The 25,189-nt window shown below is 45.9% G+C and overlaps 1 protein-coding gene and 1 long non-coding RNA gene across 2 annotated transcripts; one reads left to right on the top strand and one right to left on the bottom strand.

Annotated features, from left to right (window-relative positions):
- Nucleotides 1–1,012: 1,012 nt before the first annotated feature.
- LOC123355749 lies at nucleotides 1,013–19,731 on the bottom strand. The gene is made up of 3 exons (XR_006575193.1): nucleotides 19,554–19,731; nucleotides 1,962–2,060; nucleotides 1,013–1,089 (listed from the first exon to the last, which is right to left on the bottom strand). It is a non-coding gene; the product is annotated as an uncharacterized LOC123355749 (long non-coding RNA).
- Nucleotides 19,732–19,930: 199 nt separating this feature from the next.
- Nucleotides 19,931–25,189, top strand: OAZ1 (ornithine decarboxylase antizyme 1). Its single transcript, XM_044998377.1, is given in 6 exon segments — nucleotides 19,931–20,127; nucleotides 23,157–23,214; nucleotides 23,216–23,302; nucleotides 23,501–23,673; nucleotides 24,475–24,560; nucleotides 24,762–25,189. Coding segments are annotated over 6 exon segments (657 nt in total). The 5' UTR covers nucleotides 19,931–20,005; the 3' UTR covers nucleotides 24,893–25,189.

Genomic DNA, 25,189 nt, shown 5'->3' with positions numbered 1-25,189 from the left:
CATTTTGATTCTAAGGCCTTAAGGAAAGGGTCTGTCTCCTATAATGGTTATACAGAGCCTAGCATGATGGGGCCCCATTTTTCAGTTTGTTCTGAGACACTACAACAATCTTCTTCTTAGCATAGGCACAACGTGCCTCAGGTCCCATGTGACCAGGGTTCATCACTGAATTTGGTCTGCTGGTTGAATCATTAGCTTCCCTGGCCCAGACCGGGTACTGATGGGGAGTGCAGCGTGAATGCTGATCTATGCCCCCCACTGCGATAAGAATAATAATAATTCAGATTTAGAGAGTTGGGATCAGAGTCCTTAGCCCTAGTCCTGTGCTCAGGCCACCTTTCCCATCTGTTTCTGCTTGTGTTGGATGGGCAAAGGAGAGGGGCCCTGGTACTGTTGGGGAGCTGTGTCGCTCGGAGATCTGGGCTCCACTTGGGTATTTTCTGTGTTAAACATTTAAAGTCTACCAGACCAGTCCTGAAAGTTTTTGATTTCAGCATGTTTCCCAAATGGCAGTGAAAAATCCAGCAGTCTGCACTGCAGATAAATCACGCTGGGACTAGGAAAAAATCCCCCCTCTCTCCCCAGCCTATTTTGAAACAACTCAATTAGAGAGAAGGGGGAGTGGCTGGAGTAACTTTTCTATGGATAGAGAGAACAATTGAGCTCTGTTTGGCTTTTCATCATTAAAATGCTCCCCTCTAGCAGTTGGTTAATCTGCGGCATTCGAAAGTAATATGCATGCACATGCAGACATCAGTTCAGTCTTGCTCCACTCAAGAGTCGTAAGGAGTCTCGGTGCAAGTGGGCGAGGGCTGTGCTAATATCATCATCATCACGTGGGGCTTGTTCTGGCTCCTTCTTCTCTGCACGTAGCATATGTCTGAAACCAATAATGTCTGAGTCACTGTTACCCAGTCACAACACAATCCTGGCACAGAGTCAAATACTCAGGCATTTTTTTTTCTTTTTTTCTTCCTTCTAAAGGAAAATGTATATGCGCTGTAGCTCATTCCTGGGTTTGTCCCTGGAAGGGGGTGGTGGTGAAGGTGAGGAGGAGGATGAAGAAAAGCTTCTCCTGCACTGTGACCCCTGTGAGGAGGCAATAGCAGGTTTCTTTTATTATTTTCAATGTGCAGTGGGGTAACCACTGTAGGCCTGAGGCGAGTCAGAGTCCCGTTGTGCCAAGCAAAACGCGAGGTAAAGGTTCTCGACGAGCTACGTGACAGTGCAACAGAAAGGGCGCCTAAGACACAGCCGCAAAATGGTGGTGCTGTTCAGTGCTGGAGATGGGAGAGACTGGGGAGCTCTGGCTAAGTCCCAACAGGGCTGCTCAGAGTATTCAGGGGGTCTGGGGCAAAACAATTTCGGGGGCCCCTTCCATAAGAAAAAGTTGCAATACTACAGAATATTATATTCTCGTGGGGGCCCCTGCAGGGCCTGGGGCAAATTGCTCCACCCTCTGGGCGGCCCTGAGTCCCAAAGCCCAGCAGGGTGACAGGACCGTGTCAGTTCAGCTATCACGAGTCACCTTGTTGCCAATTCCTTTCCACCCTGCCCTGATAACCTTAAATTACCAGTGTGAGGAACCTAGTTCCTTCTCTCCTGCACATCTCCTGGCAAATATGTGAGTTGCAGCTGTAGTGCCAGGGCCCATTTATTAGAAGTAAGGCCAATACATTTCAAAAGCCCCCTCCATTTTCCCCCTCTCCTGGAAATACTAGCGCTGCTTCTGGCACCAAGCATGCCACAGGGGGATACAGTAAACTCATCCCTCTAGCACTGTTCTAGCCAGAACAGACTCGCCAGCCTCTTGGGACTCAGTTTTCACAAACTGACAACATACAGTGCAAGCTTTCATTGGCAGGTGGTCTGCCCCCACAGAGCCAATAGCAGCATCATTTCTGAACTGCTCTCTGCCACTCATCCTTAATGTTTTAAAAACACAGAGTTATTGAACATACCCGACTGAGAAATCTATTGCCTCCGTTCAGGAAACCTGCCACTGCCTCCTCACAGCAGTCACGCGACTGGTCAGGCCGTTCAACAGTCTCATGCCTCAACTGAGGAAAGAGGGGACAATGGCAAATTACTGATTTTGGTGGCGTTGTACCCTCTTGCAAGAGGGCTGGATTTAGCCCTGGTGCAAAGGAAGACGAAAGCCAACCGGTTTTCACACCCAAAATCTTCCCCTGCCCTAAAATCCTATTTCTAGTCATTTCCTTGACTAGGATAGGAGACCTCTAAGGAACACCTCAGACCTGCAGGATGCATCACTGGCAATTCAGTGGGAGGTGCTCTTCCCCTTAAGTCACTACTAAACTACTGGCCCAGAATGGTGTGAGGAAGCACCATACTGCTGGAGAGGACGACTGTCAGAGGAGACGTAAAATAGAGGTCCTGACCACCATGGTTGTTAAAGATCCTATGGGATTTTCCTTAAGAGGATGGACATTAGCCCCAGTGTGCTTGCCACATTCCAACTCAGATATTTCTAGTCTGCCAAAACGTCCTCTTGTTTTTATTTGGATGTGGTACTTTTCACTTAGCCCTGGTCTACACTACGAGGTTAGATGGAATTTAGCCGCGTTAGATCGATTTTATAAGTAATGCGGCTACACAATCAACCTCGTTCCATCGACCTAAAAGGCTCTTAAAATCGACTGCTGTACTCCTCCCTGGTGAGGGGAGTAGCGCTAAAATCGACCTCCTTGGTTCAAATTTGGGGTAGTGCAGACGCAGCGTAGTGCAATTTGATGGTATTGGCCTCCGGGAGCTATCCCAGAGTGCTCCAATGTGACCACTCTGGACAGCACTTTCAACTCCAAGGCACTAGCCAGGTACACAGGAAAAGCCCCGGGAACTTTTGAATTTCATTTCCTGTTTGGTCAGCGTGGGGAGCTCAGCAGCACAGGTGACCATTCAGTCCCAGAATCGCAAAGGAGCTCCAGCAGGGAGCGAACAGGAGACACTGGATCTGACTGCTGTATGGGGAGAAGCATCGGTGCAGGCAGAACTCCGATCAAAAAGAAGAAATGCTAATATATATATGCCAAAATCACACAGGGCATGGTGGAGAGAGGCTACACCAGGGGGACACAGCAGTGCCGTGTGAAAGATAAGGAGCTCAGGCAAGCCTACCACAAGACAAAGGAGGCAAACGGTCACTCCGGGTCAGAGCCCCATACACAGGGGCTTTGGAGTGGAGTCTGGAGCTGGAGCGCGGACCAGTAGGTTTTATGCCCAGAGCCAGAGCGGAACAATTCAAAAATCTGATTGCTCCAAATCCCTGCCCATACATGCCACTTCTATGATCAGCTGCATGCCATGCTGAGGGGAACCCTACCAGTACCTCCACCACTGTCCACGGACACCTGCAAGGGAGGACTCTCACACAACATGGAGGAGGATTTTGTGGATGAGGAAGAAGAGGAGGAGAATGCGCAGCAGGCAAGTGGAGAATACATTCTCCCTGGTAGCCAGGACCTTTTCATCACCCTGGAGCCAATACCCTCCCAAGGCGGGTTTCCAGACCCTGAAGGTGGAGAAGACACCTTTGGTGAGTGCACATTTGTAACTACACTAAAGGGGTTAAAAGCAATTGTGTTTAATGTTTGATTTGCCCTGAAGAATTGGGATGCATTTACGGCCAGTACAGCTACTGGAAAAGTCTGTTAACGTGTCTGGGGATGGAGCGGGAATCCTCCAGGGACATCTCCATGAAGCTCTCCTGTGGGTACTCTGAAAGCCTTTGCAGAAGGTTTCTGGGGAGGACTGGCTTATTTTGTCCTTCACGGTAGGACACTTTACCATGCCAAGCCAGTAGCAATACTCTGGAATCACTGCAGCACAAAACATGGCAGCGAATGGTCCTGGATTTTGGTTGCATTCATGCAACATCCGGACTTTATCTTTCTGTGTCAGCCTCAGGAGAGTGATATCATTCATGGTCATCTGGTTGAAATAGGGGAATTTTTGTAAGGGAAGAGTAGAAGGAACCCCATTCATGCTGGGCTGTTTGTGCATGGCTAAAAGGGATCATCCTGGAGAATAGCCATGCGGTGTGGGGAGGGGTGTGCTGCACATCCAACCCAAAACCACAGTCCCCTCCTTTTAAATGGCAAACCCAACTGGCATTGCTTGCTATGGGAAAGGAGGGCGCTGCTTTGAAACCATTCCCACATGTTATGAAGGCGGAAGAAGACAACCCCGCATACCCTTTGGCTTACCATTGCTGCCTGGAAACTGAATTCTGTTGCCCAGCTGTGTGTGATGTCACCATACCGGCAGACGCTCAATATAAAAGGCAAAATGTGACCTTGTACCTAAAGCACATCCTGTCTGCTGTGAATTGCTTGATTCACTGTGAAAGTCTCCCTTTTGTTCTCAGAAATGTATCTTAAATTTTACTCTCCCTTTTTATCCTCCCTGCAGGAGCAAATGTTTCTATGCTCCTTGTATCATCTCTGTCTCTGAGGTTATCGCTGATTAGAAGGCGAAAACCACACTCATGATGACATGTTTTCAGAGCTCATGCAGTCCTCCCACACTGATAGGGCACAGCTGAATGCATGGAGGCATTCAGTGAGCGTGATCAGAACACGCAGGAGGAGATGCTGAGGCTAATGGGGGAGCAAACGGACATGATCAGGAATATGGCGGAGCTGCAGGAAAGGCAACAAGAGCACAGACAGCTGCTGCATCTACTGTATAACCGCCTGCCCTCCTCCCCAAGTTCCATATCCTCCTCACCCAGATGCCCAAGAATGTTGGGGGGGGGAGGGAGGATCCGGGCATCCAGCCCCTCCACTCCAGAGGATGGGCCCGTTCAACCAGTTTTGATTTGTAGTGTGGCTACAATAAGCAATGCGGCCTTGTCCTTCCCTCCCCCCCCACCCTACCTGGGCTACCTTGTCAGTGATCTCACTTTTTAAAAAATAAAGACTGCATGGATTCAAAACAATAGGGACTTTATTTCCTTTGCCAGCTGTGGCTGAAGTGGGGAGGGGGATTGGCTTACAGGGAATTAAAATCAACAAAGGGGGGCGGTTTTGCATCAAGGAGAAACACACACTGCTGTCACACCAAAGCCTGGCCAGTCATGAAACTGGTTTTCAAAGCCTCTCTGATGCGCAGCGTGCCAAGCTGCGCTCTTCTAATCGCCCTGGTGTCTGGCTGTTCAAAATTGGCCACCAGGCAATTTGCCTCAACCACCCCCCCCCATAAACGTCTCCCCCTTACTCTCTCAGATATTATGGAGCACACAGCAAGCAGCAATAACAAGGGGAATATTGGTTGTGCTGAGGTCTAACTCAGTCAGCAAACAGCGCCAGCAAGCTTTTAAACGTCCAAAGGCACATTCTACCAACATTCTGCACTTGCTCAGCCTATAATTGAATTGCTCCTTACTACTGTCCAAGCTGCCTGTGTATGGCTTCATGAGCCATGGGAGCAAGGGGTAGGCTGGCTCCCCAAGGATAACTATTGGCATTTCAACATCCCCAACAGTAATTTTCTGGTCTGGGAAGTAAGTCTCTTCTTGCAGGGTGTGTCCAAGAAGCATGCAAGAAGTATTTTGGCAAGATGGCTATGTAAACTGGAATTCCAAACCCACCTTGCTTTCTAAAGGGTTGCTCAGTGGCATCATCTTATCCTTAGGGAAGTTTATGTAGATCAGTAGCTACATAAACTATCAGTAAAGCTCGCTCACTCTGAGTCACTGTTTTCCACACACAAGTTACCATCTTCCATATAAGGACTTTGATTTGACAGGTACTCTGGTGGTTCAAAAGCATTCTAGCTAGCATTATGTTATTATCCCACAATACAGTGGGGGTGGCGGGTGGGGGAGTTAGTGTGAGAGTGGAGGGGAGGTTTCAAATGTACCACAAGGGCTGCATGAACAGGATGACAAAGGGAAGAAGATAGAACTGGTCTTCTTTTCACATGATAATGGAAAGCTGAAATAGTTACCAAATGTATTTCCAGAGAAGTTGCCTATAACTCAGGGTCAAACAGTTCTAGCGAGGAACTCATTAAAAGGATTCTTGTGAGGCTTTTTCTACAAATAGAAAATTTGATAAATTCTTTCTAAACAGCTGGGAGGACTTGACACCTGCTTAGAAACAACCTAACTCTCTCCCATCTCAGGGTCACCGCAAAAAGGAGAGGGATCCGAGTAGGGTGACCAGACAACAAGTGTAAAAAATCGGCTAGGGGGTAATCGGCACCTATGTAAGACAAAGCCCCAAATATCAGGACTGTCCCTATAAAATCAGGACAACTGGTCACCCTAGATCCTAGGCTGGGATGAAGAGAGGTGCTCCGGTTCTGTGTGAGCAGTTGTAGCTAAGTCTCTCATCCTGAAGGGAGCAGGCACAAACAATCCCTAACAGCTCTGAGAACCCTCTCCATCTTGGCAAGCATGGTAGGATCATGAAGTCTCTCCTGAACTACCAGAAGCAATAGAGGAAAAGATGTATGTGACTTTCCCACTCCAGTGGCTGGAGAAGCTGTCTCATCTTGGTGCTCTGTTCGGAACCCCAGTAATCTGGTGTTCAGCAGTGCGGCAAATAGAGCTGTGTCTGCCCCTCCCGGGAACAAAGATCTCCTCCATTACCCAAAGATCCAGAGGCCGGGTCAATTAATAATCAGATGAGTCATTACATTTTCCCTTTCCTAGCAGGAAAATGGCAACTACCAATGTCCTGTTGGACACTGCTCTGTGCCACAAGCAGTGCTTCCCAGCAAGGGTGACACAGTCCTCTTCCTCTCTGCTTTTTAAATAAAACATGGTATCTTGACTGTCTAGTTGGATCAGGACTACTTTTTGGGCTACCAAAACACTGAGGACTCTTTTCGCACATAAATGAGGATTGTGTGTAGATACTGTTCCAGGAGAAACCAAATTAGTTGGGTTTGAAGTCCTGCTGAACTTCCCAGCCCTGGTAGGATGCATCAGTCATTACTATGATTTGATTGAGAGGCAGTGTGAACTGAACAAGGGTGTAAGAAACAGGGACTCCTGAGGTCTAATCTCAGCATTGCTATTGTATGGGCTTGTCTGTGCCTCAGTCTTCCTATCTTTGATATAACATAATTAGGGTGACCAGATGTCCCGATAAAATCGGGACCATCCCAATATTTGGGTGGTTGTCCCGTGTCCCGACTGATCTTTGGTTGGGACGCAATTTGTCCCGATATTTCACTCTGCAGGCAGCACTGGATTTTTTTTTCCTTTTTTTTTTTTTTTGCTCCGCCAGCAGCACTCGGCTTTTTTTTTCCCCCGCTTCGCCGGTGGACCTGCCCCCGCCCCCATGTGGCCCAATATTTTCTTCATCTCATTTGGTCACCCTAAATATAAGGATAGTAAGTTTCCAGCTTCCTAAGGATGCTGTAAGGATTTAATGAATTACAGGTGCATTACAAAGCATTTTCATCATGCAAAAACATTATATAAATGCCAAGTGTTTTTATTAGTGGTATACCTGCTGTATGCTGCCATAGGGATCTACATGATTATCCTCCATGTATACACTGCCTTCAGGGAACTCTGAAGTTGTCGGTTTAATTCATATACTGTAGCCCATTCAGTTCAGTACTTGATTTAACAGAACTACAAAGCTGTCACACTGAATGTATTGTTCCAGCAGCTGCAGCAAGTTAACTTGTTGACTCTTATTGGTTCCATTCTTGAGGGAACAGGATGTGAACAGCTGTTCCCATTGAACTTGGCTGTGAGGAGAATGAGCCCCAAAATGGGGTGAGGCGGTGTTCACACAACTGAATCACCATTGATGGCAGTTAGTAAATTAGACCTTGAACGTGCTCTGTAGCTCCCAATTCTGCTTGGCTGCTGTCAGTCAGGGGATGAGTAGATATGTGTCCAGTAGCCAAACTGTGATGATATTTGGGTGGAATCAATGCACTGTGGGGAATATTAAAAACTGTGAATTCAGAAATCTGTGTGCTATCTTGGAAGGTGCGTACACCAGGGATGAAGGCAAGGAGATGTTGTCCTAGTGACACATCCATCATAATCTGACTCTATTAAAACATACAATAAACCTGTGACACTCACTGTGATTAGCTATTGAGGCCAAGAGTTTAAATAGGGATTATTCATTTATATGAATAACCACTAATAAATAGCCTCACTAGCTAGAATAACTGGAGCATATTCAAGGGCTAATTTGCTAATTGCGGTCAATGTTAGTTTATTTGCGCAATATCAGGTACTTGTTTGAAACACCCTTTCTTCAGGCACTCTTCTGAAACACCTGGTTGAAATACCTTCCTCTGAAGCATTTAGTATAGGTCATGATTGGAAACAGGATACCAGATTAAGTATCTATTACTATGATCCAGAATGGAAATTCCTACACTGTTGTGTTCCTTATATCAGCCCTTTAAGTGCAATGCCATCAGTGTAGTACTATTATTTACAATTCTCTAGCACCTTTTCTCTGTTGCTCTGAAGTTGTGTCCGAAGCCTTGGATACGTGTAGGGAGGGAGATAGGCATTCTTATTTCCAAATTTACAGAGGAGGAAATTGAGGAACAAAAATGTTAAATGACTTTCCCAAGGACACTTCAAAACAATGGCACAGCTGGAAGTAGAACCAAGGAGTCTTGATTCTCCATCAACGGCTTTAAGTATTAGACTAAGGCCTGGTCTACACTAGGAAATTAAGTTGATATAATGATGTTGCTCAAGGGTCTGAAAAATCCACCCCGGAGCAAGGCATTTAAACTGACCTAATCCCCAGTGTAGACAACACTAGGTTGATGAGAGAATTCTCACATCAACCTAGCTACAGCCTCTAAGGCCTGGTCTACACTAGGGGGGCAATCGATCTAAGTTATGCAACTTCAGCTACATGAATAACATAGCTGAAGTCAACGTACTTAGATCGACTTACCGTGGTGTCTTCACCATGGTGAGTCGACTGCTGCCACTCCCCCATCAACTCCACCTGCACCTCTCACGGCGGTGGAGTACAGGAGTCGACGGGAGAGCGGTTGGGGATTGATTTATCGTGTCTAGTCTAGATGCGATAAATCGACCCCTGCTGGATCGATCGCTTATTTGGCGGGTAGTGTAGACATACCCTCACGGTGGTGGCATACCTATGCCAACGGGAAAACTCCTCTGATTGGCAGTAGGTTGTGTCTTCACTGAAGTAGCACAGCTGCAGCGCTGGAGTGTTAATTCAGAGCTTATCTACACTTGCCTCTGAAGTAGAAAGTCCCTCTGGACTGGGTTAGTACATCTTTGTGAGGGAGATGTGCCTACACTGGTGGACAAGAGAGGAATAAACAGACCCCCTAGTGCTCTGTTACTTAGGAAAGACAGGAATATCCATCATGATTCGCTGGATCATTGCTATGAAACATTACAAGATGGCCTTTCAGGGCATTCCACTAAGGCATGGACAAAAGCTGCAGTGGAACTAGTCAAACCTGTCAATCTAGGTTAAATAATAACATTCAAATGTCTCAACTTCAGCTTCGGAGGTTAAACAATAACAGTCATAGAGTAAAGTACCTTAATTTGTATCCAGAGAATTTTTTTAAAGAAGCTCAAGGAGGACTGGAGAGCTCAGGATAATGAAACAAGCCTATTAATCAAAAGGTCTCCAGTCCAAAGCCCAGGTTGATAGTGACTAAAAGTCATTACCGTTTGATGGCTGTTGGGTGGTTTACATGAAAGTTTCCTACTGTGACGGTGATCTATTGTCCATGTCTCTCAAACATACAGAAGCATTGAAAGCACAACTGCCTGACAGATATTTAGCTTAGTGCTTTTTTTGATACCTCTATCATTCCATGGGTGGCATGACGGCATTCCAAATGCAAGCTGGTTTGGCTGTGCAATGAGTAATCTCATCAAAGCTGGCATTCTGTGATCGTATACTCCCTAGGTAGCAAAACTTCTGCACAGACTTGAGCACTGTTGATCTTAATAATTGGGTAGACATGTGCATCCCTGGCACATGTTGGCACAGTAGTTCAGTTTTCTTTAGGCTGATTTGATCTCACCCCCACATGAGGCAACTTGATATCTGCTGTCCATATCTGCTGTCTTTGGTCTGTTTGCAGGATCAAATGGTGGGGCGAGATTCCCAGTATCAAAATCAGTAACTGTTGTTGGATGTCTGCCATTCAAAGCATGCTCTTAAAAGATTAGCTGTTGATTTTGTTTGTATGGCTGACTCTGATATCCAAGGCCATATTTTATAGTCAGCTAAAGCAATGCACTTGTTCTCATGGTGTCCAGTACAAATAATTCAAAAACACACTGAAGTCAAACTCGAAAGCATGTCTGGTTCACCTAGCAACTAGGAAGCAAGAGCCCATGACAGAGTAAGGTGGTGGCAGACTTACCATATCACCATTTACTGCTTTGAAGCAAGGTGTATTAACACTTTGTGTGGAAACTGAACAGCGCAAAGCAAGGATAGAACAGCCTGCAATGGTCATAGACAATCTTGTGGGACAGACATGTAACCGTGTTTGCTATTTTGGCATTGGTCTGATCGCACACATACGTATTCACTACAGCGTTTGCTGAATTCTTGTATGATGACATGAGAGCCTTAGGGTGACCATATGTCCCGATTTTATAGGGACAGTCCCGATATTTGGGGCTTTTTCTTATATAGGCTCCTATTACCCCCCACCCCCGTCCCGATTTTTTGCACTTGCCGTCTGGTTACCCTAGAGAAAGTAGCAGGTTCTCAGTCTAATTTCCAGAGGACAAATATCCACATCACAAAATTAACACTAATTGTCCCTGTCATGGAAGACTCAGCAGAGAAGCCTAGGACTGAATAGGCCACAGGAACTGAACTCGCACCTCATCAGAGAGAGAGAGTGTATCCAAGTCAGCATAGTGGTTTTTCCCAACTCCACTTCTGCTAATTATCACTGTACAAAGAGTTATGGGCAAATATTGGCTCAGATACTGATGGCAACAAGGGCAAAAGCCTGGGTCTTGCACAATGCCCTAGTAAATAGGCTTTGTGGAGGAGATCTCTGCAGGGGTTGGAATCCTCCTATCTCCCAGTCGTGCACCACCAGAAGCAGCTGGTCTGTGGCTGTTTTGTGGGCCCAGAACTCCTTTGTATATTATAGACTTATAGAAATAGATCTTCTAAAAAAGTTCAAATGTATTACTGGCATGTGAAACCTTAAACTAGAGTGAATAAATGAAGACTCGGCACAGCTCTTCTGAAAGGTTGCTGACCCCTGATTTACACTGTGAGATCTTCCAGGAGGGGACCGGTGCTCCTTACCGGTACCAAGCCCAGTTTTTACGCCTGGGTCACACAACTGTGAATCTACTGGCCATACCACGGTACCCTCTGCATTTTCCCTTCCCCAAAGGGACACGTAACCAAGGCAGAGCAGTGTGAAGCAGGATCATCACAGTATTTTTGCGACTTGGGCACTCCCCCACCATGCCACTTCTGCTGCCCATTAGGTCCGCGAGACTTGGCCCCAACCATGGCCAATGTTTCAGCACTGGCTAGTGAACTACCATTCCAGTGCTAGTGCCTTTCTGAGAAGGAGAGCATGACACACACAATTTATTCCAGGCTAAATTGCCTACCCTGCCCAGAAGGCTTCATTTTATTTATGGGAAAATATACTAGTTAATAATCTCACAGAAATGATCTAACTGGGGAAAAGTCTCCTCTGACTAAATCCATTCTAATTAACTGTTTGGCAAAATGTTTAGGCAGGAGAACTGACTCTGAGCTGATTCCTGACAGAGCAGATTTTGCATGGGTCTTAACATTCGCACTGCTGGCATCCGTTTGTTTTGATAACATTTTCAAACCAAATTATGAGTTACAAAAGCAGCTCCACGCTATGCACTTCCTCGTCCCTAGCGTTGACTGTTCCAGGCCCAACAGGAATGAAACAAGAACAGCCAATGCTACAGAGAACCCAAAAAACAACAAACAAGGGTGGAGTAAGAATAGCTCATGCTGTAAAGAATCATCATAGTTGCTGAACAGTTCTGTAAAATAAAAGGGAAGCTGAGCAAAAACCAAACAACTAAACCCAGCACACAAACGATCTAGCATGCAGCTGGGTGAAGGGATCCGCAGTGACTGAAAACATTCACGAAGGAATTCCACACAGCCATTGCACACCACAAATAGTAATTACTCACACTCAAGCAGGGACTTGTTTTCTTAGGATCTGATTCTGCAAGGGGCTCTGCACCCCTTTTTTCTCTCCACAAATTCAGGGGGAATTAAGGGCATTCAACACCACTCTGGAGAGACCCAGCACCTCACAGGACTGGATGCTTTGTAAGAACCTGATCTTGCTCCCATTACATTACATGAAAGCAATCACAATGAAATCCGTGCAAGCGGAATCAGTGAATCAAAGTGAATGAAAACACTCGTTTAAACAGGCATATGATATAGTATAGCATAACAAGGACATTGCAATATCTTCTATTTTATTGGTTATTAAATGTGAATTTATTCCATTTATTCACAATTCTCAGCAGGAACAGGAAATTCTATGCAAGATTAAAGTTTATGGAACATCTTAATATACAGAACTGTAAACCCACAAGCTCAAAAACCATTCAGGCAAATTTCAGTTGCCACAAATGTTAGGGAGCAGAGGTTTGATAGTATCCTGTGTTTCTGTGAGGTCTGTTTGATCAGACTTCCTGCTCTTAGTTCTATTTTTTTCTCCACTGATCCTTTTATTTATGAATTATTGCTTTTTATATGGAACCCACAACTAGCACTTGATCCTGCAAAATGATGGGAACAGGGTACTTGGCACTTCTCAGGAGGTGCTTTAGCACTTTGCAGGATTGGCCCTTAAAGCATAGAATGGGAAGGGATTTAAAGTATGCTATGTCTGTTACTGGATCTGGATCCAAGAACACTGCAAACCAGCTGTTGCAGGAGAGAAACCAGGAATTGAAAATTAGTTTGGGGTGAGGTACGGGATTTGCTGTAAGTAATCTTGGCACAGTGTACAGCTAGCAACCCAACTTGGGGGCTGGCCACTATTTATTTGCAGGTTTCATATTTCATGAAACACCTGGAAAACAAATGTTTTAGAGTGCTGGAAAGCAGCTAAGAATCCCAGTTTAGCTTTGCAGTAGTAGCATGTAGCGTCTAGGTGGTTTGCAAGATATTTGACCTTGAAAACAAATTATTCTCACAAGAAAAAGAGTCAACGGACTTGAGAGCTTTTCAAGACAAAAACAACGATGCTGTAAATTCTGTGCCCCGCAAAGCTCAGGATAAGTTAAAAGACTACAACTAACTTTTTTTGGAGGGAGGGGAGGAAGGGGAATGTAAAACTGGCAAATTGACTAAACTGAAAACTGGGAGGAAATGAACCAGAAGTTTTGAGGAAGGAGACTTGCAGGCATAAGAGCTCTGCTTAGAAGATCCACTGCAAATAGAAATTTGCTGTGCTTGAGCTGTATTTGTTCAATGCTTTGGTATCATGCCTAATGAGATTTTGTTTTTGTGCTTCCTCCACTCCCAACAGCAGACCGTGGATGGGCGTTTGCGAGATCCCGGGAACAGAGAATGTTAAGCTACAGGGTGAGGGAGCTAGCATACATACTGATTTTTGTGAACTATATGACACTGTATATATGGCATAATCGTTTTAGGTTCTTGGGAGACATTTTAGTCTCATATTCGCTTGTCTTGGTACTCGATTACATCTATATTGAACTATTAACAATAAGAACAAATTCTGGCTGCAGTTGAAGGGAGAAAGCAAATTGGCAATCAAAATTACTTGATTTTTAAAGTAGGGGGACTCATTTGTCAAAATGTTTTTTCACTGTTTTTGTCAGATTGTTAGGGGGTGAGGGATAGCTCAGTGGTTTGGTGCACTGGCCTGCTTAAACCCAGGGTTGTGAGTTCAATCCTTGAGGGGGCTGTTTAGGGATCTGAAGCAAAAAAGTTGGGGATTGGTCCTGCTTTGAGCAGGGGGTTGGACTAGATGATCTCCTGAGGCCCCCTTCTAACCCTGATAGTCTATGATTCTAAAACAATGCAAGAATTTAACAGCTGCTAAAGGGAGTAATATTTCTTTGCTGCATTTCCCTAGCCAGCAGTCAGAGGTGGAATGAGTCCCATGCTGCTGCTAACATAATGAGCTGTTCCTATTACCACATTCAAGAAGTGCTACAATAGCCTAATTCAGCTAAGTGGAAAAAATATAGGCCATTATTCATGTCCCCCCTCTAAGTCAAAATATCAATTTACTGCTCTTATTTGCATTTAGGGTGACCAGATGTCCCAATTTTATAGGGACAGTCCCGATTTTTGGGTCTTTTTGTTATATAGGCTCCTATTACCCCCCCCCCCCCCATCTCAATTTTTCACATTTGCTGTCTGGTCACCCTATTTGCATTGAACCTCCTCTTGAACCTGGAAACAGGAAGCCCTGACAATGTCTCCACAACCTGCGACTCAACTTCCTTCTTTGCTGGAAGAGAGGACTATAGAAGAGGCTCAAATATTAACGTTTTTTCAATGACGTTTTTTAATTAGTTGACCTTTTTTTGTTTTACATAAATAAAATTACAGCCATGATTTCAGGGACAACATCCCACAAGCTGCCAGGGCTAGAAATGTTTTGGAGAATCAGCATCAATACTTTCTGGGCTAGTAAATGTTTCTAAGCACTGGTCCTGTGTCATATGATCAGCAACACTTTCAACTCCTGTAGAAACAATAACATTGGGGGGAGGGGAGACCTAAGAGTTACCTATCTAGCCCATTGCCCTCCATATGACGCATCCATCTCACAAATTTGGCCATGAAAAATGCATCATGGACCATGAAATCTGGTCTCCCACCATGAAATCTGGTCTTTTGTGTGCTTTTACCCTATACTATACAGATTTCCTGGGGGAGATCAGTGTTTCTCAAACTGGGGGTCCTGCCCCAAAAGGGAGTTGCAGGGGGATCGCAAGGTTATTTTAGGGAGTTTGTTTTATTGCCACCCTTACTTCTGTGCTGCCTTCAGAGCTGGACGGCTGGAGAGCAGCGGTTGTTTGCTGGGAGCCCAGCTCTGAAGGCTGTGCCCTGCCAGCAGCAGTAAGCGTGGTGATACCATATCATGCTACCCTTACTTCTGTGCTGCTGCCTTCAGAGCTGGGCAGTCAGAGAGTGGCAGCTGCTGACTGAAGGTCAAGCTCCACTGCCAACAGCAGCAGAGCAAGAGTAAGGGTAGCAGTACCGCAGCTCCCCGTACAATAACCTTGCAACCCCCCCCCCAACTCCTTTTTGGGTCAAGACTCCTACAATGACAACACCATCAAATTTCAGATTTAAATAGCTGAAATCATGAAATTTATGATTTTTAAAATCCTCTGACTGTAAAATTGACCAAAATGGACCGTGAATTTGGTAGGGCCCTATCTATGAACAACTATCAGATATGCTATGAGCATGAGCTGCAGTTGGCCAATGACCTAAAAGGTGAAAGGCTCCATATCCCATCGTCATCTATCCTGAACAACCCTGTTCAGATTCTCATTTTCCCAATGGCTATAAGGGAGGCTTGGGAAAACACCAGAGATTGGATCTAAAGTTCCCACATCAGTAAAACAGATAAGGAGAGGTGCTTGTAGGGTTATTAGGGTTTTATCTTTCCTTCAAGGCACAGAGGCTGGAATATTCCTGATCTCTGCTGGTTTAGGAAACAAGGATTATACAAATATTTTGATATTCCTATTTTCATCATTGGAATGGAACACAACTGTGCCAAGATTTTCTTATTAAGAAAAGGACACTGGTGCCTGCTCCCTAAAAAAGCCATTAACAAATATACTGCCTCAAGCACCAAGTTAAAGATGAAAGCTGCTACAATTTGTTCCATTTTACCTGCAGCCCCGGGAGTCAACATAATTATACAGAACTGCTATTAAATATATAAATATATTACTAGCAATAATAATTCCTGTCACTATGATAACAGTCCTGGAGTCAACTTGAACATTCATCCCTGTGGAAGACTTCTCAATAATACACAAAGCAAGACTTGGCAGCTCTTATCTGCTGTGTTGCAAATTTTGGCCTGAATACGATCACTGAGCTGCCACTCTCTTATTGTTTCAGGTTAGTTTTTGTATAACACAGTAATCTGCAACTGGCTTCAGATTCAAAAATCAATGGACAAACGTAGTGGGAGGGATGAGATTAGATACTAGTGTTTCTTTCACCTGTTTCGTGCTCATGGGGTTAAGCGCAGACACTTCTAGCAAAGAATTTCTCCCTCACATCCATTACTCATCCTGCCCTGAAGACAAGTCACTGGCTGGCTAGGTGAGGTCTGTCACATGAGCTTTGCTGCAGAACAATGCTTTTTTGGCAACAGTATTTATGTCACAGCTTTGGCCAGGGTGGTTTCAGGCCATAGCAGATCAATGGAGATTTGAACATTATTTTTATTTTGCATGTTTTATTGATTAAGTCTCTGTACATGTGCTCAGAGTTTCTGGATGGGCATGTCTTAAAATCACAATGAATAAAAGAATGTACAAAAACAATGGCCAAAATCCAGCTAATCTCTGCAGCTAATACTCTCTCCCTGGCCACAGCTGTCTTAAAAAACAAACGGCCATTCACATTCATCAGAAAACCATGACCTTGAAAACTGTATTGTACAAATATAATATTTTTGACAGTTCCTTTCTGTTATATGTACCTTTCTCCACGTGCTTTATGATAACTTAGAGAGTACACTGAATCCCACTATTCAGACACAATCAGCACCAGGCAAACCTTTGTTTTAAGATCTCCTTTGTATGTATGATAATAGGATTAGCCGTCGAGTTTCTGCCTCTGAGTTTGATTTTGAAAAGAGGGCTTGTGTGATCTGAAAGATTGTACATTAAAATAGATACACTTGGCCCATTTAAAGAAACCCTTGTCATTGGAATCCAGTAGTCCTTTCCTGCTTCTGTATTATTCTAACCTTTTCTTTTTTAAATGCATTTAATACAGGTGAAAGATGTTTTGAAAAGGGAGTTGGCCATGGCCACCCAGGCAAGTCAGCAAGAGAACCCATGTTTTTTGACTCCCAATCCCATGTCATTTCCTTTGGACATTCTTGGTCTCTGATCCTGCAGTCAGATCAAAGGAGGCAGACCTGGTACAGATCCAATTGTAGGACCAAGGCTCTGGTTTCTAAAATGCTTTTGGATGCTCAAAAGCACAACGTTTCCCTACTGATGTAATGTGTTTGCTGTTAGAGGAAGAACTTCTGCTATTAAAATGGCCAGTGTTTATTTACTTCCTCAGTGGGGTACACAGCGCAAAAATGAGTTTGTACATTTTAGACTATCATTACCAAACTTCCCCCCCGCCACATGGAACTATGAATTTGTGTGAATAAATATTTCTCACAGAGAAGTACTATTATACCTATGACCAAGATTAAAACAAACAAGGAAAAACTTAAAAGTTAGGAATGTTTAAAAATTGTGCACTGCCAAAAAAAAAAGTCTATCTGAGGGTTTGCTCTTCTAGAAAGATGCACTGGATTCAGGATATATTTTTTCAAAACATCTGGAGTGTTTTAACAAGGCCAGCATAATCACTGCAGCACCATGAGCTAGGGCAGAGTGAAATTCACCCAGGATGTATGGAGCCCTATGGACTTCAATAAATCTAAGTGCAGTGGGGAGGTTCATCTGTATGGAGCAACTTGCAGCACCAAGGCTTCAGTGAGTATTTTTGTCCAATTAATTATTTTCCTCCTTCCTTCTGTCCTTAGAAATAGCACCAAGCTACATTAAAAACAATGTTAAGACAACATTAGGGCTGTAAACCAAACTATATCAAAGAGCCAAGAGATGCAAAATGTAGGCCCCTGCCAACCCCTGCTAATGTGGCCACACTGCACCTTACTGGGTATTTTCTGAAGTCGGTGTGGGAGCTGGGGCGAGCTGGGGGGGGGAGGAGTAGGTGGGCAGGGAAAGGAGTGGGTGTGGGAGCCTGGGGCTAGCTGGGGAGGGGAGACCATGTTGTCAGTGGGCAGGTGGGGGAAGGAAAGGGGTCGGTGGGGGAGCTGGGGCTAGGGAGGGGAGGCCGAGGAGTCAGTGGGCAGGTGGGGGAGGGAAAGGAGTCGGTGTGGGACCTGGGGCTAGCTGGGGAAGGGGAGGGGAGGCCAAGGAGTCAGTGGGCAGGTGGGGGAGGGAAAGGAGTCAGAGTGGGAGCTGGAGCTAGCTGGGGAGGGGGAGGGGAGGCTGAGGAGTCAGTGGGCGGGTGGGGAAGGGAAAGGAGTCAGTGTGGGAGCTGGGGCTAGCTGGGGAGGGGGAGGGGAGGCAGAGGAGTCAGTGGGCGGGTGGGGGAGGGGGTGAGGAGGCCAAGGAGTCAGTGGGCGGGTGGGGGAGGGAAAGGAGACAGTGTGGGAGCTGGGGCTAGCTGGGGAGGGGGAGGGGAGGCCGAGGAGTCAGTGGGCAGGTAGGGGAGGGAAAGGAGTCGGAGTGGGAGCTGGGGAGGGGGAAGAGAGGCAGAGGAGCCAGTGGGTGGATGGGGAGGGAAAGGAGTCGGAGTGGGAGCTGGGGCTAGCTGGGGCGGGGGAGGGGAGGCTGAGGAGTCAGTGGGTGGGGGAGGGAAAGGAGTCGGAGTGGGAGCTGGGGCTAGCTGGGGAGGGGGGGAGGCCGAGGAGTCAGTGGGCAGGTGGGGGAGGGAAAGGAGACAGTGGGGGAGCTGGGGCTAGCTGGGGAGGGGGAGGGGAGGCCGAGGAGTCAGTGGGTGGGGGAGGGAAAGGAGTCAGAGTGGAAGCTGGGGAGGGGGGGGAGGCCGAGGAGCCAGTGGGCAGGTGGGGGAGGGAAAGGAGACAGTGTGGGAGCTGGGGCTAGCTGGGGAGGGGGAGGGGAGGCCGAGGAGTCAGTGGGCAGGTAGGGGAGGGAAAGGAGTGGGTGTGGGAGCTGGGGAGGAGGGGGGAGGCCGAGGAGTCAGTGGGCGGGTGGGGGAGGGAAAGGAGTCGGAGTGGGAGCTGGGGCTAGCTGGGGCGGGGGAGGGGAGGCTGAGGAGTCAGTGGGTGGGGGAGGGAAAGGAGTCGGAGTGGGAGCTGGGGCTAGCTGGGGAGGGGGGGAGGCCGAGGAGTCAGTGGGCAGGTGGGGGAGGGAAAGGAGACAGTGGGGGAGCTGGGGCTAGCTGGGGAGGGGGAGGGGAGGCCGAGGAGTCAGTGGGTGGGGGAGGGAAAGGAGTCAGAGTGGAAGCTGGGGAGGGGGGGGAGGCCGAGGAGCCAGTGGGCAGGTGGGGGAGGGAAAGGAGACAGTGTGGGAGCTGGGGCTAGCTGGGGAGGGGGAGGGGAGGCCGAGGAGCCAGTGGGTGGATGGGGAGGGAAAGGAGTGGGTGTGGGAGCTGGGGCTAGCTGGGGACGGGGGGGGGGGAAGGGGAGGCCGAGCGGCTCCTGGCTCTAGAGAGGCTCTGGGGATCACTAGGGACCAGGTAGGTTTCACCACAGACAGGAGACAGAGGACACCACACAGGCTCAGCGCATGCGCACAGCGCCTCCGGCGCCTTTACCTCAGGCAGTGGGCGGCGAACTCGAGACACGAAAAGAGCTCTCCGGGGGGCGGGCACGTCGGCGCCGCTCTCAGCCTAACCCCCAATACGAGGCCAGCACATCAAACGCTGCTCAAGCCACTCCGTCCGCAGCCAATCAGAACCGCCGCGCTAGTAAAGAGCCCTCTCTAGTCCCCGTTTATCGTCATCCTCCTCACCAGCCAATAGGAAGAGAGCGTTCCCCTCCGGTTATGGTCCTCAGCCAATGGGAAGTCTGTCCCTGGCGGACAGTTGGCCGTTTACCGCACAGGGGCCGTCACGCTCTGGGGGGCGTGGCCACCCTGAGGGGCGTGGCCAATCTCCTGGAGCGGCTATATAAGGGGCCGCTGGGCAAACAGGCGCCATTTTGTACGGCAGAGGCTGGGCAGGGGGGACGCTGCGGAGGGTTTCGGGGTTCGGACCAGAGCGGCCGGATGGTGAAATCCTCCCTGCAGCGGATACTCAACAGTCACTGCTTCGCCAGAGAGAAAGAGGGAAATAAAAGCACCATCATCATCATGCCCGCCGTGCTGAGCCTCAGTGCCGGACAGAGCAGGTGAGGCGCCGGGCCTGCCTCAGCCCTCACCCCCCTCCCGCGGCGCCCTCCTCAGTCCCCGGCCCCTCTGAGGTGCCCCCCCCCGCCGTGCCGTGCCGAGCCTGCCAGCCCGGGCCGCCCGCATCATCCGCGGCTCTGCGTTGGTCCTGGGCCGGGCCTTGTGCCCCTTGAGGGCAGCGCCCTGAGCCTGGGCGCCGGGCTCCTCTCGCGGGGATCCTGGCCACCCAGCAGGTGGGTGGGGGTGGAAATCACGTGGGCCGGGCAGAGACGTAGCCCCTTTGGGGATTCCCTCCCGCCAGGGCACAGGCCTTACGAGGCCCTTCCCCCCCCCATCCTCGCGCACGTAGGAGTCGTCGCCCCCCTCCTCCCCCACAGGCCTTGTTGCTACTTCCCCTTCGAGCAGGTGAGTCCCCTCCCCCCTCTTGCTTGCGGGTGGCCTGCGGCTTCTCCGGGGCCTGTCTGAGGCCATCAGTAGCCCCTGGACAAACGCATTGCTGGGCTGCATTAAATTAGTCTCCACATAAGCAGAGCGGGAGCTGCGGTGAATAACGTTCCCCTCCCCATAGCACTGTTAAATCCTAGCACACACTAATACCCTCCTTCAAATAACAAAGAGCCTAACCTGCCACGTGACAGTTAAAGGGCAGTTAGATGTAAACAGCAGCCACACAACTTGCTGCTGAAATTGCCAGAATAGCTAACAGATCAGCAAAGGCATGAATGTATTTTGCTGAAACACTGGTGACTTGTGGCGATTCATCAATAAAAGTCCTCAGTAAAGAAAGACCTAATAGAAATGACTACCCCAAAGCAATAGACTGTTTCAGGTATGAAGACATTTCCTCTGATAGTTGGAAGGTGATTAATTCAGAATGGCCGAAGAGTGGGAAATGTGAGAGCCTTTATGTAAGGGATATTTACATACATGGAAACGAATCAAGGTGCTTAGCCTAAAGTAGAACCTAAGAGTATTATAAAAGCTGCTTGCTTAATCCTCTGATGCAGTTTAAACTATGACAGTAATTGCTGGGATGAAAACAGATGAAAATGACTGTGACCTCTGCAGGGGACAGAAAGTAGCTATCAAATCAGTTATGCATTATAAGTCTGGCTTTCCCTTTCCAGAAGCTATTTTAAGAAGCCATTTTTGTTTAGATAAAGTTGTGGTCCAAAAGGAAGGCCATATAGAAACCACACTGTGAGCACTACTTTAAAATGTGGTATTAAAAGTAACTCCCAAAGCTAAATGAGCCTTTATGCTACAGAACTGTATAGAACTGCATATACAGGGGGGTTAAATACAAGTGCTTAGTAAATAAAAATGTGGTTCTTATCACATGAGGACAGTGAGATACACTGCTTTATAATGAACCTCGAAAGGAATATTAAAATAAGTGTTTAATGCATGGATTAGAGCACCAGTTGAGTTCTTTACTGTAAAACTGCTGCACTTTGGAAATTGAATACAACTGAGGGCTCGGATACAATTGATATCAATTGGTCCTAGTTGCTTGTAAGTTTATGCAGTATAATACATTCATATTATAGCCTCACAATGGTCCCCTTTATTGATCACTTTCAGCATATGATATTGTACCTGTCAATATATAGCTGTTCAAAGGCTTTCTAATGAGTGGTCTATTTGTCTCACCACAATTTTCTGACTGATTTGGAACTCTCAAAACACGTTTGGACTGAGCAAAATGGTGGATTATTTTGTACATGTTTATACCGATTTGCAAATGGCTGCTGGCACTCACAGATAGGACGATTGTGAAAATTTCCCTAAGGGCCTCGATTGCTGCATCTGCTGAGATGACGCAACCAAAGTGTAAGCCTGCAGGGTGAAAGATGGTGCAGAGGGAGGGGCTAATGGGCACAGCAGTCATTCGTGTTACTGTATAAAGCTGATCAGGCAAGCAGGCTTACTGATATGAAACAACTTGTGTAGAAAAATTAGGTTTAATCGTAGCTTCAAGAGGATGGAATGCTTTAAATAGAGGGTTCTGTAGTAATCAGTATTAAATTTAGCAGACCCGTATAAATGCTCTCTGCATTGGAAATTTTCATAAAGATGCTCAGTATGAAAACTTCAAGTAGGTTTTCAGATTAGTGATATTTTAAGGGAACAGTCTTCAATTTTTTACTAAATACGTTAAAATGTTTATTATCACAAGTGTACTATTTCCTCGTGAGCTTTGAATGGTGAAAACAATTTGGAGATACCAAAAAACAAGTAGAATCTACTTAAACTCTCCAGAATGTAGAGAAACAATGTGAGTACTTCCCGAACAAACTCAGCGCAAGGTCTGATTTGTATGCACAGGGCCTGGACATCTGCCAAGGAAACACTGTTTCACATAAAAATGAAAATTAATTATAAAATCAGTTATAACTAAAACTATAGTTAACCTTAGGATTGGGAATTGTAGTACCAGTGCTACTGTGATCAAAATGTTCATACATAAACTACAAACTGGTTAAGAGGGAGGAAGAATGTCAAGTCTCAGTTCTTGAATGTGCAGAACTTTTATTGACTTCAGTGGGAATTACTCATTAAAATTGTGAGATTGGACATGGAGGCTATTTCATAATTTAGAAACATTTCATTTGTCATGCCTGTAACATTTATAGGTTTAATTTAACTGTAACATTTATAATTAAGTTCTTAGATCGATTTTGTGTTTTTTCAGCCTTTACTTAATTTTAAATGTCATCAAATCCTTGGCTTTCCTCACATTTGTGGACTTGATAGCTTGAGCATCATGGGTGTACATTTAATGTGCCTCTTTTTTGTGAACACAAGCCCCTTGCAACCTACATGTTCTTGTCCTGTGTCAAGGAGACTGGCACTCCTTTCCCTTTGCTGGATAAATGCAAGTTAATTAAAACTTAATTTTGCTTTCATAAGCTCAGGCTAATAGCATGTTTTCAGTGTGTTTCCTGTTTTAAAATGTGATATAAAACGTGAATGCTGCTTGTTTTATCTAGGCTTTATGCAGTTTAACTGAAATCATGATTTTCTTTAGTTCCAGGGTTTCTTTCACTTGCTGTAGTAACCTGGGTCCGGGGCCTCGGTGGTGCTCCTGATGTCCCTCACCCACCCCTGAAGATCCCAGGTGGGCGAGGGAATAGTCAGAGGGATCACAATCTTTCAGCTAATTTATTTTATTCTGTAAGTATATGCGATCTAACGCCAGGCAGTCTTAGCTTCATTTTCTTAGTTTATGAATGACTTTTCATATGGTGAATACTATATGAGAAGGTTATAATACAAATCCTGACTGCAGTGCTCAAGAATTTTGTGCACTTCCATGAGTTTAATTTCAAATTTGTGATGAATTAGTAGTAACTTACCATCTTATTTTAACAGGATAATCGGCTGAATGTAACAGAGGAACTAACATCTAATAACAGGACAAGAATTCTCAATGTCCAGTCAAGGCTTACAGATGCCAAACATGTTAACTGGAGGGCAGTGCTGAACAACAACAACCTATATATTGAAATTCCCAGTGGTGCTCTGCCTGAAGGGAGCAAAGACAGGTATGCAGGATAGAGTGTAATATGCCCTTTAACGTCTCTTTTCTAATTAGGAATTAACTTCAGTACTCCTGAAGAGTGATACTTCTGCATTGGCTACACCCACTTACATCTGATGATGGGTTTATCATGCAGACTTCTGTTCCACTCATGACAAATCTGATTTTTTGCTATAACAGTGCTAAATATTATTCCTATTTTGGGCATGTGCTAGTGAGAATGTAATCTAAATCTCACTTGTTTCATTTCACACTGTGATCCTGAGTCTTCAGAGATGGAAGCTAGCTCTAAAGCAGCATAAACATACTTGCCTTTAGCTATTGAGTTCTTGCTTTTTTAGCTGCGGAAAGGTTTAGTCTGACTTAAGCTCATCATTTAAGGAGGAAAGTCAACTTATTAATAGGAAAAAGGATTACATGCCTGGTTTGTGCTCTTACAAGTAAAGGAACACCAGATATTCCACTTTTATTCATAAACCCTTAACTAACTTCTGTTGGTGTTTGGGCCTTAAAGTGCAGTGGCACCTATCACTGTTAAGTGTTATATGCTAATTCTGAGTGTAAACCTGGAAGTCTAACTGGGCTGTGTGACTTCAAGGGTAAATCTGAAGAGGGCTGATACACAGCCTCTCTTAGCAGTCAGTGTGAACCTGGGTACTTACATTGCTACCTGATTCAGGCACACAAATTTGCAGGTGCAGATGTGCCCATGAGGTCACTTGCTTGAAAATTTGTCCCCACGTAGTTTTGTGCCTCCATAACATTGCTGGAAGGAGGTGTCCATCTCACTGATATTCCACTTTAGTTTTGCAGTTCTTCTTGAGTTTGCTGAAGAACAGCTTCAAGTTGATCATGTCTTCATTTGCTTCCACAAGAACAGAGATGACAGAGGTGGGTATAAATTGAAGCCTGTTCAATTGCTTTCACCATGTGACTTCAGTAATATAGAAAAGTAGCTTCATATAAATGTAATTGCAGTATATCTGTAGAAATTGGTCTCTTCAAATGTCTCATTACTGCTCTGTTGGCCACTAGGGATTGTCTAGTGACCCGAATATCAGATTAAACTTGTATTCTTTCTACTTTTTGCAGCTGCATTGCTCCGTACTTTCAGCTTTTTGGGCTTTGAGATTGTGAGACCAGGGCATCCCCTTGTCCCCAAGAGACCAGATGCTTGCTTCATGGCCTATACGTTTGAGAGAGACTCTTCAGAAGAAGAATAGATTGCAATGTTTGCCTCTTAGAGCTTTCTTGTTGTCTATAAAGATGAAACTGTAGAAATTTTGTCAACATCTGTTATACAGTACTTATAATTGTTTCTTTGTACAAAATATTGTGACCAACTGCTCTGGTGGTGGGATGTTGAAAATTTCAAACTTCATCTTTTCTGAATTTGTGCGCATGTTGTGATTGTGCAAATAAATGCTCACTCCAAATTAGCAGTATATTTCTTGAAGTTTAATATTGTGTTTGTGATACCGAAGTATTTGCTTTAATTCTAAATAAAAATTTATATTTTA

This window comes from Mauremys mutica, chromosome 24 (assembly GCF_020497125.1).
Source record: "Mauremys mutica isolate MM-2020 ecotype Southern chromosome 24, ASM2049712v1, whole genome shotgun sequence".
Taxonomy (NCBI): domain Eukaryota; kingdom Metazoa; phylum Chordata; order Testudines; family Geoemydidae; genus Mauremys; species Mauremys mutica.
Note: the sequence above shows the minus strand (reverse complement) of the source record. Positions and strands in the feature narration are given on the sequence as shown.